The 14,503-nt window shown below is 41.6% G+C and overlaps 1 protein-coding gene across 1 annotated transcript in view; it reads left to right on the top strand.

Annotated features, from left to right (window-relative positions):
* The first annotated feature begins 3,892 nt into the window (after nt 1-3,892).
* The window catches only part of PLCL2 (phospholipase C-like 2), a 189,056-nt gene continuing 178,445 nt past the window's right edge, over nt 3,893-14,503 (top strand). The window contains exon 1 of the mRNA XM_012663625.1: nt 3,893-4,306. Within this exon, the coding sequence (XP_012519079.1) occupies nt 3,968-4,306 (339 nt within the window). The 5' untranslated portion in view covers nt 3,893-3,967. The remainder of the gene's footprint in view (nt 4,307-14,503) is intronic.

Genomic DNA, 14,503 nt, shown 5'->3' with positions numbered 1-14,503 from the left:
CTCAGGAAGAAAGGCAGTCACTACATATTTCTTGTTGTTGAGGATCATGATAAAATAAACATAAGGCAAGCAGCATAACAGATTAAAATCAACACCTTGGATTGACTCAGGAAGCAAATGGGTAGCCACTGTAGACCTGCATGTTGATATCATCTGCTATTTCCTTAAAGCATTTTGGTCCACTTTCTGCTCTAGTTAGCTCTCACGTTAAGCATATGGAGATAAGTTGAACGTGAAGGCTCAGAGGTTGAACTGCATCTTTAGAGAAATACGGGAAATAAAATAAAATTGAGATTTGGGAATGAAAATTGTCATAATACATCGAAAGAGAAAATAATCTGAAGGCCATGTGCTCAGTGAGTCAGAAAAATTTGGAGAGTCGTAATATTAGAGCCTGCGAACTGGAAACTAGATATGAATTCATAACCTTCAAGGGTATAAATGACGGCAAGAAATCAGTAAACAGTGTCAGCGTTATTTTGGGGGGCTGAAGGAAGGTTATTATGGACCAGGGAGCCTGAATAGCTCAAGTTCTAGGCATCAGATTAATGATGCAAACAAATAGAAGACAGGTTGGTGAAGGGTGACAACGATTAAAAGCTGAGATGGATTGAAATATGAAGAAAGCTTAAAAGAGATAAAACTATGAATTGCAGGTGTGATATACTGAGATTTAAAGGTGTCTGTTGATTTTAAACATCATAAATTACTCATCGGAATCCAACCATTAGTATATAGATAAACAAATTGGCATAAGTACCATGGAGTTATCCACAATGAACACTCTATTAATCTCTTGCCTATCTTTTATTGTCCTGCTCTGAAAATTAGTCTGAAGAAGCCATTAAACAATATTTACTGAGGAATGACTATGGTATTTTGGCTCTTTTTCTAACTTTAACTTCTATGAATTTCACAATGCCATGAAGACACTTCAGCAAGAATTTTGGCAAAATATTTACGGTTTCTTCAATAACATTGTTCATGGAACAGGAAAAATGGAAAGCAATCACTTAGTAACTGCAGAGAGACAAGCAGGAAGGAGGAGAAACAATTGCTTACTACACTGTGATGAAAAAAATCTGAGTTTAGCCTATTAAAAAGCCTGTGGGGAGCCAAGAATTGCACACGTCAGAGGAACATGCTGCTTCCCATCGCCATATCTGAGATATGGTACCTACAGTTTGGCTCTTTGCATGATGAAGTACTGCTGTAACATCAGCAGGCGTGACCAGTGGCTTGTGGGAGACAAACACTTATGGGGATAAAATGGAACCTGGCACAGGCCTTGGGCTTCTGGAATCATTAGTTACAGGTCTGCCAAGATGCTTTGGGAAACGTTTTAATTTAAATGCCAAGTCTATTTCAAAGAAGCTCCCCAGTTTGACCTGTTGGGAATCTAGAGTGAGATGGATAGGTGCTCATTTTGGAGGGTATTGGCGAATTAAATGGTGGCTCTATAAAAAGCATGCTGGAGGTTTAAACCTCAATATGTCGCTACTCACCTCAGCAAATTCATGGTAAGAGGCACAGGATCCATGGAGGCATAGCATTTTACTAGTGATTGGTAAATTTGGAGAAGATTAGATCCTCACACAGCAAGGACAGTGATACCTCTGGGTGTTTATTCAAAATAATCAGAATTAGAGAACTTTAAGAATAAAGGCCCCAGCATTCTTCTTTTCCTCCCTTAAAGCATACTTGCAGGCTATTATGACTATAAATTTGATAAGGCAAATTAAGAACCTGATTTGAATTATGTGACTATATTTTTCTGCAAAACTATCACAAGACAGGGGAAAAAAACCCCAACTCTGTTTTGAAACAAAATTAGGAAAAGGGATGAGACTGAATAAAATATTAAAACATTGTTGTTCATTGATGTGAAAACATTTCTGTTAGTGTGTAGGCCCAGGTTGGCAAGATATGTATAAAAGCTTGTCTGATGGGTTACAAAAACATGAATCCAGAGGATTGGAAGAATTAAAACGCCCCCAAGAATAACATGAAAGTATTTGATGTTGCTTCGGGGGCAAGGGCAAGCATGTATATGTATTTAAAGCCTATTTCCTCAGAGGCCACTTGGCAATTTGCTACAACACCAGCTAATGAAAGCAAGGTCTTTAAGTTCACTCCCTTGCGGACTATCAGTTTCTCCTTCGTGCCCTGCGGGGAGTGCATTCATGGAAAAGGAAGCACTGGAGTTGGGGAAGAGGTGGGGTGCTAGAAAAGGCAGGAGGCTGGAGCCCAGGGAGCCCGGGATGGAGAGGTGGGTGGGGCCCGGCTGGGTGGGGCTTCGGGTACCACGCTGCGGGGCTTGGGCCCTGTCTGGCTCCAGGGATGGAGATCCTGGGGAAATATCTGTGCAGGGGAGTGACATGATCGGCTTTAATTTTTAGGCTGGTCACTCTGCCTTAAGCGGGTGCGGGAAGAGCAGAGAGAGGAGGGACGGGCTGTAGCGACGCAAGCAGGATCCTGTCCCAAAAGATGAGCCTGAGCTAGGCTGGGTCCCACAGCGGGCTGGGCCAGCTGGCATCCCTGGTGGCTGGATCAGGAAGGTCATTGAGAGGGAGGTGATAAATCTCTGTGGGACGACTCTGGGGGCACGAAAGAGGCTCTGTCGATGTCCTCTGCCCCTCATAGCCCGCCAGCCACCCCACCCCTCACCCCGGCCCCAGCATTCTTGCAACTAGTTGAATCAATTCACGGTTTAGGAGCCCAGGGGAACGGCATTGGTTTCAGTATGTGAAATGGGTCTGACCCACTGGGGAAGCCCAGAAGGGAGCGTCTGCATGGCCTTTTCCCCAGCTGGGTGGGAGGGGAACGAGTTCCGTGCGCTGGGAGGGGGCAGGAGTGAGGCGCAGCGGCCGGGATCCCGAGCCCCAGGACCCTAGCTCGCGGCTGGCGGCCTGCGCCGTGGTTGCCCCTCGGGGCTCCGGGCGGTGATTGGCAGTTGCGGCAGCTCCGGGAAGCTGGGGGTATGCAGGACCTGCGGCCGCCGCCCGCCGCCGTCCGCTCGGCAGCGAGGTCCCCGCGGCCCCATGATTCGGCCTCGGTGACTGCAGCCGCGACGGCAGCACCATCGAGCGGGAGCCCCGGCGGCTCACGGTGGGTCGGGGGCTGGCTGGGGAGGGTCCCCGAGGCCTATAGGGGGCAGCGTCGAGCCGGGAGGAGACAGCCGCGGGCGGGGGTGGGTCGGTCTGGCTGCCCTTCCAGTAGCTGCCCCGGGGGCCGCACGGAGAGTGTCAGGGCCAGGCCTCCCCTGCCCACTGTGCGCTTCCTCCCGGCGCCGCGAGCCTCAGCGGGGGCCCTGGGGAGGACGTGACAGTGCTCCGCACGAGGCGGCCTCTGGGGAACTGGGGTCTGGGGAGATCCAGGCGTCACTCTCCGCCCGCTCGGGACCCTCGGAGGCGCCTCCGCGTGGTCGGGGAGCGTCGGGGCGCCGGCCGCTTCCCCTCGCCCTTTTCCCGCGTGGTGGGTGCTCCGACCCCCGGGGTGGCTGCCCTGAGCCCTGGGAGAGAGTGCCCCCAGCCCCTGACGTAGGCGCCCCGTTACCTCGGGGTGGGTGCCTCGAGCCCCTGAGGTGGGCGCCGGGTTGCCCGGGTGGGCGCCCGGCCCGCGCGGGTTATTTTTGGCGCCCGCAGCGGCGCGTGTGTCGGGGCGTGTTTTCCTTCCCCAGGTGCCGGGAGCGGGGCTCCGCCGGCGCCCGAGCTGACTTATCTCTCCTTTCTTTCCTCAGCAGGAATCTTCCGATAATTCTGCCGCCACGACTTTGACTCTGTGCAAGGCGAGCTCGAAACAAACATCGCATCTAAATTAAAAAAAAAAAAAAAAAGAAGCGGAAGAAGCGGCCGAGGCGGCGGCGGGAGGAGGCGAGGAGGAGGGGCCGCGCGCGGCGGCCCGAGGCGGCGGCGGGGACGCGGGGACGCGGGGACGCGGCTTTGTGCAGGCGGGTCGCGGGGCGCCCATGGCGGAGTACGGCCGGGGGGGCGCCGCCGGCGGGGCCCTGCCCACGTCCCCGGGCCCGGCCCTCGGCGCCAAGGGCGCCTTGAAAGCCGGAGCCGGCGAAGGCGGCGGCGGCGGCGGCGGCGGGGGAGGTCGCCTTGGCCACGGGCGGGCGCGCTATGACAGCGGCGGGGTTTCCAACGGAGACTGCAGCCTCGGCGTGTCCGGGGACGAAGCCCGGGCCAGCCCTACCAGGGGACCCCGCGGCGTTGCGCTCGCCCCGACCCCCAGCCCGGCCGTCTGTCCTCTTCCCCGGGAGACCAAGCCGGGCGGCCTGCCCCGCCGGAGCAGCATCATCAAGGTAGGTGGGAGAAGGGCGCTCATCGCCCACCCCCAGCCGTCCTTGGGGTCTGTTTCCTCCTGGGGGAAGTGGTGGTGGAAGGAGGGGTTGAAGGGGGGCCCACTGCTAACAGGAACCACTGATACAGGGTGCTCGGGGTGGTTGAGCAGGGGTTGGATGCAAATGGCATTCGGAAAGAATGGAGAGGTGATCCTGATGTGCAGGAGGAGCTGTGCTCAGGCATCTGCCAGTTGAACTTGGGGCTGTCACCTCTCTCAGGATTGGCCTGGAATTAGGGCCTTGTACCTGCCCTGGTAGGCATGCTCTTCTGTGGTAGCCTAGGCTGGTAACAGACTCCCTGTAAGATTTCTGTTGTATTTTAAAAACAGGGATTATGTGAAAGCATTTTCTTAAAAATCCCAGGCGATGAATAGAGATTGTTTAATAGGTTTTTTTCTGATCTGTATATGGTTAGTTGCTTCTTGTAAATGATTACACTTCGAGGGTGCAACATCGCCAGTCACTCAGTCACAAGGAGAAATGGAGTAGGTTTCTGAACATAAATGCAGATTTCCGCTTTCTTAGGCTCAAAAGCTCGGAGAGATTACAGTTCCACATGATTTAATCTTTTCCTTGCTGCAGTGGGCAGGCCTCCAGTTCTGTGGAAGTTCTTTTGGGCAGTTTGCTTGGTTTTGATATCTTTTGCACAGTGTTAGTTAGCAGGAGAAAGCCAGAGATTGTTTTGTGCATTTTAAACACAAGAAGTAACATTAGGAACTCTTGAGTTTGTGGTGGTTTCATTCTAATGTTTGGTCCGCAATGTAAAAATATTTCTTGTGACATGAAGTGAAAAAAAAAGTTGTTGAGTTAAGAAGAGCAGAGCCTTAGGCAACGCTATCTCCTTGAGCTTGCTCAAGTATAGAGCAAATATGAAAATATTGCTTTCTGAAAATCAAGGAGTTGTTAGGACAGTGAGCAAGAAAGCACATTGACAGGCTGCACTCACCCTTCCTGTGATTGATAACTGGTGGGAGAGAGGGCAGAACGTGTCACAGGTGAAGAGTTGGCACTGGTAGTATTTGAAATTTAATTGGACCTGCAAAAATCTTCCAAGTACTGTGAAAATGTCTGATGGTGTTATCAACTTCTGCAGTAATCTAGTGAAATATACCACCTTGCTACTCTACGTAAGAGGCAGTTGTGAAACTGCATTTCGCTTTGTCATCTGTTTGCTCAGTTTATGTCTTGGCAAGGGCACAATTGAAGGGCTTAAGGATCGAGTGTACTAACTACCTACAGCACAGATTTAGAGTTAAACTAAGGAAAGTAAAGTGTCTTTTTGCTGCAGACATAGCTTTTAGTGACATATTTTCTTTTACTCTGTAGCTTATGTTTCTTTGGAAGTTACTTTCCACTGTGTATGCTAATCAATTCTATTGACAGAGTTATGTGACATTTCTGTTTTTATTTGCCACAAAATATTTGTGGTGATTTTGCATTTTGGTGTTAATGAAATTTGAGATAAAAATTCCTGAGAGGATACTAGCCTACCTAATTTTAATCCCTTTCTTTCAGTTGCTTTCAGGGCCTGTTTTTGCATTAAAAAAAAATCAAACTTTGTTAGTGTCCATAGTGGGATTCATAGTGTAACTTACTGAATTACAACAGCATCTATTTTAAGTTTACATTTATGGGAGACAAGGAAGAAGGATGATTTGTCAATATTTCTGATATATGGCATTGAGAACTTGTCAGTAGATATTTCTTCATTGGAGGCTCTGCTAGAAACATATGGGAAAATAATTAATTGTTCAGCAGTCACTGGTTTTAGAAATGACATTGATACCTATATTGAATTCTAAAACTTTTAAAGATATTTTTTCATTTTTCTTCTTTCTTATGAAGGCAACTGGCTTCTTGTTCACCATTGTATCCCTAGATACAAAATGTCAGGAGCATAGCAGGGACTAAATAAACCCAGTAATGAATGAATGGAGGAAGTAATGTTTTCTTTAAGTTCTGTTAATTTCTTAAAACAGGTGGTTTTGGATTTACTAGTCTCCTATCTTGTTTATTATCTTGAACTTCTTAAGATGACTTAACAGACTTCTTTTTCTTGCCTCTATTTTCAACTTGCATTTTCTTAAACATTCTTAAAAATTATGGAAGTGGTACTGAAAATTGATCAAGCTTGTGCTGTAGGAAACAGAGGATACTGTATTTAAACAGGCAACTACTTGTATGTTTCCCCTTGAATTGATACCTTGAAGCATCAAGATTTTAGAAATTTAGTGTGGTGTTTTCTAAGACATAACTTACAACATCAAGACAATATCCTAATAGAAAAAGAGATCTTGTACTTTAAAATCAAATTTCATAAAGCAATGAATATTGCACAGATATTTTTGTCACATGAATGGCAGAAATTACATTTCATTTTTGTTAAAAAAGAATAAAAAGCTTAAGCAGAAGCCCAAGTGAAAAAAAAGCAATAGTAACATCTTTCCTTGGTTTCCTTTTTTTTCTTCTTGTTTTTAAATATAAGGATGCATGCCAGTTAGGTGGTCTGTGAGTAGATTAGTAAGCAAGGTGATAATTGGGGACTGGAGGGAACAGCAGGGAGTAAATGATAGCTAAGGAAGCCAGGCCAGTATTTATGGGGTTATAGTAGTTGAAATGTGAACTGTGCTTCTTTCCTAGTTTCCATCTTCATTACGGTCTTGACATCCCTCTTAAGTGGGGATCCCCAAGTCAGAGGGAGAAATAATGGCCTAAATGTGATATATGGTGGGCAAAGAAAGGGGAGGGATTATTGCTAAAGTGCAGGACTTACACAGAAGTACATTGTAGGCTTACCTGAATTATATTTTTCATTTAAAATAATTTCTTTGGTACCCCATCTGTTTTGTAAATACAGTGTTGAGGAAGAAATTGTTGTAAAACTACATTTTCTGCCAAAACATATGCGTAGATACATACCCAAAGAGCTCCTTGGTTGTGGTAAGAGTGTTGATGAAAATTCAGGGTGAGCAGCCTTGTAGAAACTTTTACAAATAGCTTGAGATGATAAATAAATCATGGAAATCATTACCAGACTTTTCTACTTTTCCTTAGCTTATTGAAAATAATGATACATTTTTGAGACTGTTTATAAAGGCCCATTACTGGATTTTTAGAGAAGAAGCCATTCTGTTTGTCATCTTAAGTAATCTAGTAAATGAAAACATCACTTTCATTTTCTGTTTCCGTAATTCATTTCATCACATTATTCAATACAATCTATGCTTTATTTTGAAATAGTAAATTTGGTTAATTGTTCAGATGGCATCCATTTTTTACAAACTTCTCAATCCTTGAATTCAAGGGCTTGGTCTAAAAATACAAAGTAGCATTTTAGGCTTTAGATTTCTTTTTAGTTTTAGAAGTAAGTTAAAATGTCTGTTAGTTTAGATGGTTTATTTTAATCAGAACTAGTTAAATACTTTGGTTGATATTTTTAAAAATGCAATATGATTTGCATACAGTAAAATTCACTCTTGTTGGCATCCAGTTCTATGAGCTTTGACAAACACATACAGTCACGTAATCACCACCGTAAACAAGATATAGGGCATTTCCATCACCTCAGAAAATTCCAGCAGGTTTCTTTGCAGTCTTCTCCTCCCTTCCATCCCCAGACCATGGCACGATCTCATGTCCTTTTTCAATAAGTAAGAAATACAGGCATTGCATTATTTTGGTATTTAGAAGCAATAACAGAAGCTACCATCTATTAAACACTCACTATGTGCAAGACATGTGAACAGTGTTTACCAGAATTCTCTGATTTGGTCCTGCACCAACCACAGAGACTGGAGGAAATCAGAGTTCAGAGAGGTTAACTTCTTGCCCCAGGTGCTGGAGCTGGTTATCGTACTCCACTTGAGTATGGCTGTACTCCACTGTCTCTCAAATTACAGTGGCAGTTTAAATTTTCTATGTAATTAAGGTAGCATTGGTGGTTTGGGACACGAGATTTGATTTTCCCCTTTAAACGTAGGAGAAGTTGGAGGGAGAAAAAGAATCTGTATTTCTGCTGGCAGAAGTTGTTGACAGATAATATAGCCCGGCAGCTGTTTAGTCACCTGTTGTGGCTGCTTGACCAGGGCTTTCAGCTTCACAGCCACCAGTAGGACCAGTAGTCTGACCTTGCCCAAGGGGGCAGCCCTTATTTTTCTTATCATTATTATAATTATCATAGTGTCAAGTTGTGTGGGAGAAACACTTTTACTATCTTTATACTAACATACATACTTAGGTCTTGATGCTGAGCTCTCCAACGTGGAGAACAAGGAGGCTTTTCACATCTGTTATTCATATTTAAACAAAAATAATGAAAACTTACGTGTCTATAATATATACTGTATTGGCCCATGGTTTAAATAAACTAGGCTTCTTGCAGGCAAAAGTGGGGCTGTATTTACCAATTCTGCACAGATAACAGTACACAGTAACCATTTTTTGAATTGAATCTTAAAAAGAAATACATTTGACTTTAAACTTTTTTTTTTTTTGAATGGGGGAAGCAAAGATAACTGCATGCCCTGCAAACCTGTGGGCATATCATAAATATTAAACAGACAGTAATTGGATTACAGAGTGAATTTGTCTGGATAGATAGGCAGCCTGGATCATTTAGGTCAGAAAAATCTAATGGCCAATCAGCAACACTCCACTTTACTTTGCACTAATGCATTTAGACCACACAAGATAACTGTTGAAAGATCAGGACATGGTTGCTTGTTTTAGCCGGCTCAGAGAGCTTTTGTCTCAATTCAGAGTTCAGTTTTCAAAGGTAATCAGAGTGTATTAATTTTCATATCCTAAAAATTATTTGCCCCCTTTTGCCTCTCCTTCCCTGTTTTCCAACCTCTCCCCCAAATAGTTTTATTTGATTTGCATTGTTTTTGACCAAATCCAAATAGGCAAGTGACAGGAAATTGTTTATAAATTGCTGATATCATCCACTTAAGTTATTTTCTTAGAATGATCTCCCAGAATATGGTCACTTCCTTTTAGAGTTCTGTGTGCTCTGCAAGGCATCTAAACTAGACTGTGATTTATTTTCTTCTTTTTTATGCTGAAGTTATCCATGCCTCAATATTCAACAAAATGTTGTTTACAGCCTAAATGCAGATATAAATGAAGCATGAACATTCATAATTTCTCTGTAGACATTATACCTACATGTCCAAGAATAGATGCTCTACTCCTTATTAATACTGAGTTTTGGATGTTATTATTTGCTTATCTGCCAGACTTCTGGATTACTTTAACTACCTTTTCATTCTGTACGAGTGGGATTCAAATATTTTTTACCAGTGGGCCACAGGCTCTGAAACTGCATGTTTGTAAGCTCCCTGACCAGCTTTTTTTGCTGTTAATAAAGGTGAATCGGGAGGGTTGTGCTTAGCATGAGTGTCAGTTGTGACTCAAACTCAAATCGGAGCCACCAGGGAAGTTTCGGTCATGCCTATTTTCTTAGTGTCAGAATAATTCCATAACTTTAGAGTACCCAAAGTATATAACAAATTGTGTTGAGCTTCGGAGACAATTATGTGAATGGTCCAGCCTGCTGGCAGGATATTCGGCACCTGCTCATTCTAGAGTGGCGGAGCAGGGCAGGAGGCTAGGCCCTCTGGCCACTAGTGCTTGGTCACATGGTAGGGGTAATTAGGTAAAACGCATTCTAGCTAATAATCTCAGCTGGGTTGCACTCTGGAATTGAGGGCTGCACCCAGGCCACATGTTATATGTCTGGACTATTCAGGAGGCAGAATAGGGGTGTGAAAAATGGAGTCTGGAGTTAGGTGTTTGGATTAAATTCTGGCTCCCCCACTTGCTTTCTGTATGGGCTTGGGCAAGATACTGAAGTTGTGTGTCTAATTACTCCATCTTTAAAATGGGTAGAATAAAATCCCCTCTCATAATGTTGTTTTGAAGATTAAATGAGATGATATGTGAGCAGTGTATGACACTTAATAAGCACCTATTAAGCATCACATAGTTATGTTTTTCTGATTTTTAGTTTCTATTGATTTAGATTTTATACTGAGATGAGCAGAATCCTTTAACTCTGTTTGAGTTGGATGTCACTAACACTGCCATGCCCATTTGAGAAGTTTTGTCTTTTGAAATAAGCAAATGTGCCTAGAAAAATTTCTCAGATGTGTTCTATAGATGCTTTTAAGAATGATTTTTTTTGGTGCCTTTCTAAATCTGATACCTCAATACAACTGTGCACATATGTAAATAACCACAGCTATGTGATCAGAGGGTATTGAACTTAATTTTATTATGCCAAGCACCCATGTGTCTTGATTTGCCCAGGACAATCCACATTTATATCTTTTGTCCTGACAAAATTATTAGTAGCACCTCCTTTCACTCTCAAAGGCATTCCAGTTTGGATGATAAATCATGTGGTCACCCTACTTATAACAAAATCTTCTTCTTACAAACTCCTTTACAACCTATACTGGAGCCCATTAAGATTGCCCTCTGTGCCTAAACTTAGCCTTTATGTTCATGCCTCTCTTTCTTCAGCTTGGCATGCTTTCCTCTTCTTTTAGTCATTGTTAAGGTCTTCCTCAGGTAATCAACTCCCAGTTAGAGTGAATTCTCTTTTTGCCTTCAAACCACCACTCTGCCTGTATCTCCATTTTCATTTTGCCTCAAAGGCAACTACATCTTATTCACCTTGAGTTTATGAAAACATCTAATTTAATGTCTTTTGGAAAGCATGTATTTAAGTATATGTGTGTTGAATAAATGTGTGAATGGATGAATAAATCGACAGGAATGACATAACTTATCTTAGGAGTTTGACGAAGATCTTATTTAGACTTAACTCCAACTGGTTTTGATTGAAATATAAAACTTAGTGGGCTATACACGTCCAAGAAGAAATTTATTTCATGTACATAATTTTGAAAACAAAGGGAAGAAAATACCTTTATTTAAAGTTGGATCCAGGAATTTGGTTGGTTCCAGAATTGTTCTGCAAGATGTTAATATAAATGATCTGTCCCTTTTGTGCCCCTGAAATAAGAGTAGATCTTTGAAAAATTCTTTTGATTTTTGTTCTTCTATCAAAGCATGGCAAGAGAGTGCTATTGTTTATTAAGGCATTTAATCTCTTTTCTGGTATTTGGTTTCTTTAAGTGATATCTATAGTTTTTGCTCAGTTTTTATTTATTTTTAAGGAACTAACTTAAATGTTTATTGTCATTAATATTGGACAGTCAAAAAATATTCATTGGGAGTGCTATAAAATTAATAAAAAAGAAGATACATAAGGAGTCTAGAGTATTAATAGACATAGTTGTAGGAGTGGAATCTTTAATCCTGCAGCATATGTTGTCATATAATGTTAGAAATTCTGCCCTTTGTTGGAATGCAAGGATTGGGTACAGGAGATACTATGACATGCTTTGTATGCACCATCTCATGCAACTCTCACTGTAACCTGGAAAGAGACATCGTCATTCTCTTTACAGACAAGGAAATTCATTCCACAAAGTTTGGGAATTTCCAAGCAAGGTTACAGAGCCCATAAGAAGAAAAGCCAGCATTCAGACTAGGTTTGACTGTCTTGAAAGCCCACGCTTTTAACTGCTCCATCACACTCTCCCACTCCATCCTCTGAGTGACTTTGGCTTTCCCTTTTTTCTCCTACTTGCCAAAGCCATTCTGGCTCCTTGATTTTGGCAGTTTCTACCAGTCCTAAAATAGACACCTAATTTTTAATTGGAAAAGTTTGGCTTTCTGTGGCTGAATCTTGGAATGCAACCCATGTGTACCTAAGCAACGTGAAGCCATTAGCTATAGTCCTGTCCACCATGCCCCAGGGTTCTGTCCGGTCCACAAACCAGGACTTTGTCCTTTTTCTCTCTTCTCTCCTTTGATGGATTAAAAATCTTTTTAGGAGGCTCATTTTCCATTTTTGTTTTTTTTAACAAAAAGTCAACTTATATACATTTTAGGGTCCTGGAAGGTAAAGCAGGTAACAGTTAGTAACATTTTTTTTTTTAGGTGGGCTGTGTCTGATAGTATCTATCCCTATTATTATTTTAAAGTTGTCAAATAATTATAGAATTTTAAAATATGGTAATACTTACGACACATTACTATGAAATCAATAGTCAAGTATGTTCTTGGAGTGTGCTAAATATACTGATGTTGATGTTGCAGGTATTAACATCCCAGAAACCAAGAGCTGGGTTTAAAAGTGATTAATAATGGAGAGTCATGGGATTTTCAGAACAGAAAGAGATCATGTAAAATTCTTTTATAGTTAGAGATACACAAGGCCATACTGATTAGTACATTTAGCTCCTAGCTATGGTTGAATTCATTTATTTGCATATTAGCATAACAGAATTGGAAAAAATTGTTATGTAATACTGCAGTATGTGGGTATTAATAGAATAAGATGTGGTCTTTCAGACAGCTATTTTTGCAAATTTTTTTTTGCTGTAGATAGGTGCATGTGTACACATGCTACGCTTATGCATGCATATACTCTGAAGACTGTTTATAAATAATAACGATTAAGAACAAACCAAATAATGTAGTGGTGGGTTGACACGAGTCCTGTCTGTCTCTTGAGAGACTGATGGGTAGCAGGTGTCTACTCTCCAAACTAAAAATGCCCAGGAAGGGGTAGGCTGTTTTTTATGAACATTGCTGATGAAGCCTCTGTTGCTTTTGACCAGTTAGTGTGGCCACAGAGGGATAAGTGACCTCTTTTGCATATACCATTAGAATCACAAGCCATATGACTGTCTCCATATGGTTTCCTGCTACCTTTTATTTTCTGTCTCCCTTGTAAGCTCTGATATCCTGTGGGGATAATAGATGTAATTTTTCAGATTGTTAATGTGGTTTAACGTTTATTCTTGAAGGAAATAAAGCGAGTTGCTAAGATTCTTATTTCTGTGAATCCATACTAATAGCTTATATTAAATGCCGATAGAATTGTTCAGATTTTTTCATATCGGAGCTAATAGAATTCCTGATGAAATATCAGTTTTAAGGATGTGTTTTTTTGGAGTACTTGATCATTTGTTGAAAGAGATCTATGTGCTCTTTCAAAGCTTCTCCTGGCTTATATATATTCCCATAAATAATTTTCTATACATTTAAAATTATTGCTAAAATTAGAAGTAGAATTGCTATGTTGTAGGATATGTATATGTTCAGCTTTAGGAGATACTATCAATTGATTTTCCTAACTAGTTAAATCAATTTACACACTCAAGAGCTTATATGAATTCTAGTTGCTCTAAATGCTCACATTTGGTATAGTCAGTGTTTCTTTGTTTTTTTGTTTTTTGATTGTGATGGTTATGTAATGGTACCTTACTGTGGCTTTTTGGTTAAATTTCCCTGATGACTAATGATGTTGAACACCTTTTCATGTTTCTTGGCCATTTGGATATTCCCTTTTGTTAAAATGCCTGTTCAAGTCTTTTGCCCACTTAAAAAAAAGGGTTGTTTCTATTTTTTTTAAATTGATATGTAGGACTTCTTTACATTTTCTGGATATGTCTTTTGTGTGATGTATTATATATTGAAAATGTCTTCTAGTATGTGGCTTACCTTTTCACTGTCTTAAAGGGTATCTTTTAATGAATAACAATTCTTAATTTTAGAGAAGTTCAATTTATCAGTATTTTTATTTGTGGGTATTTTTTTTGTGACCTGTTTCAGAAGTCTTTGCTTAGCTTAAGACCATAAAAATATTCATTTATTTAACCTCTACAGCCTTTATTGTTTTATTTTTCACATTTAGAGCTATAGTCTATCAGGATTTTTGTGTATGGTGTGAGATGGGTCAAGATTTTCTTTCTTTATAAATATCCAAGTAATTAATTTAGCATCATTTATTGGAAAATATCATCTTTTCCCCACTGCATTGGTGAATCAAGTGACCATATATGTGAGAGTCTGTTTCTGGGGTCTGTTTTGTTACATCAGTCTATTTGCCCATCCTTGTATACCTACCTTACTGTCTTCCTTACTAGGTATACACCCCATAGAAATTATTACATATGTATATTGAAAGACATGTACCAGAGTGCTTACAGCAGCATTAACTGTAACAGCCGCAAATTGGAAACAGCAACCCAAATGCCCATCTTATAAAATAGTATATCACACAATGGAATACTATAA

Source organism: Propithecus coquereli, unplaced genomic scaffold (assembly GCF_000956105.1).
Source record: "Propithecus coquereli isolate 6110/MARCELLA unplaced genomic scaffold, Pcoq_1.0 Scaffold12, whole genome shotgun sequence".
NCBI lineage: Eukaryota > Metazoa > Chordata > Mammalia > Primates > Indriidae > Propithecus > Propithecus coquereli.
This window is presented reverse-complemented; position numbering and strand designations above follow the sequence as displayed.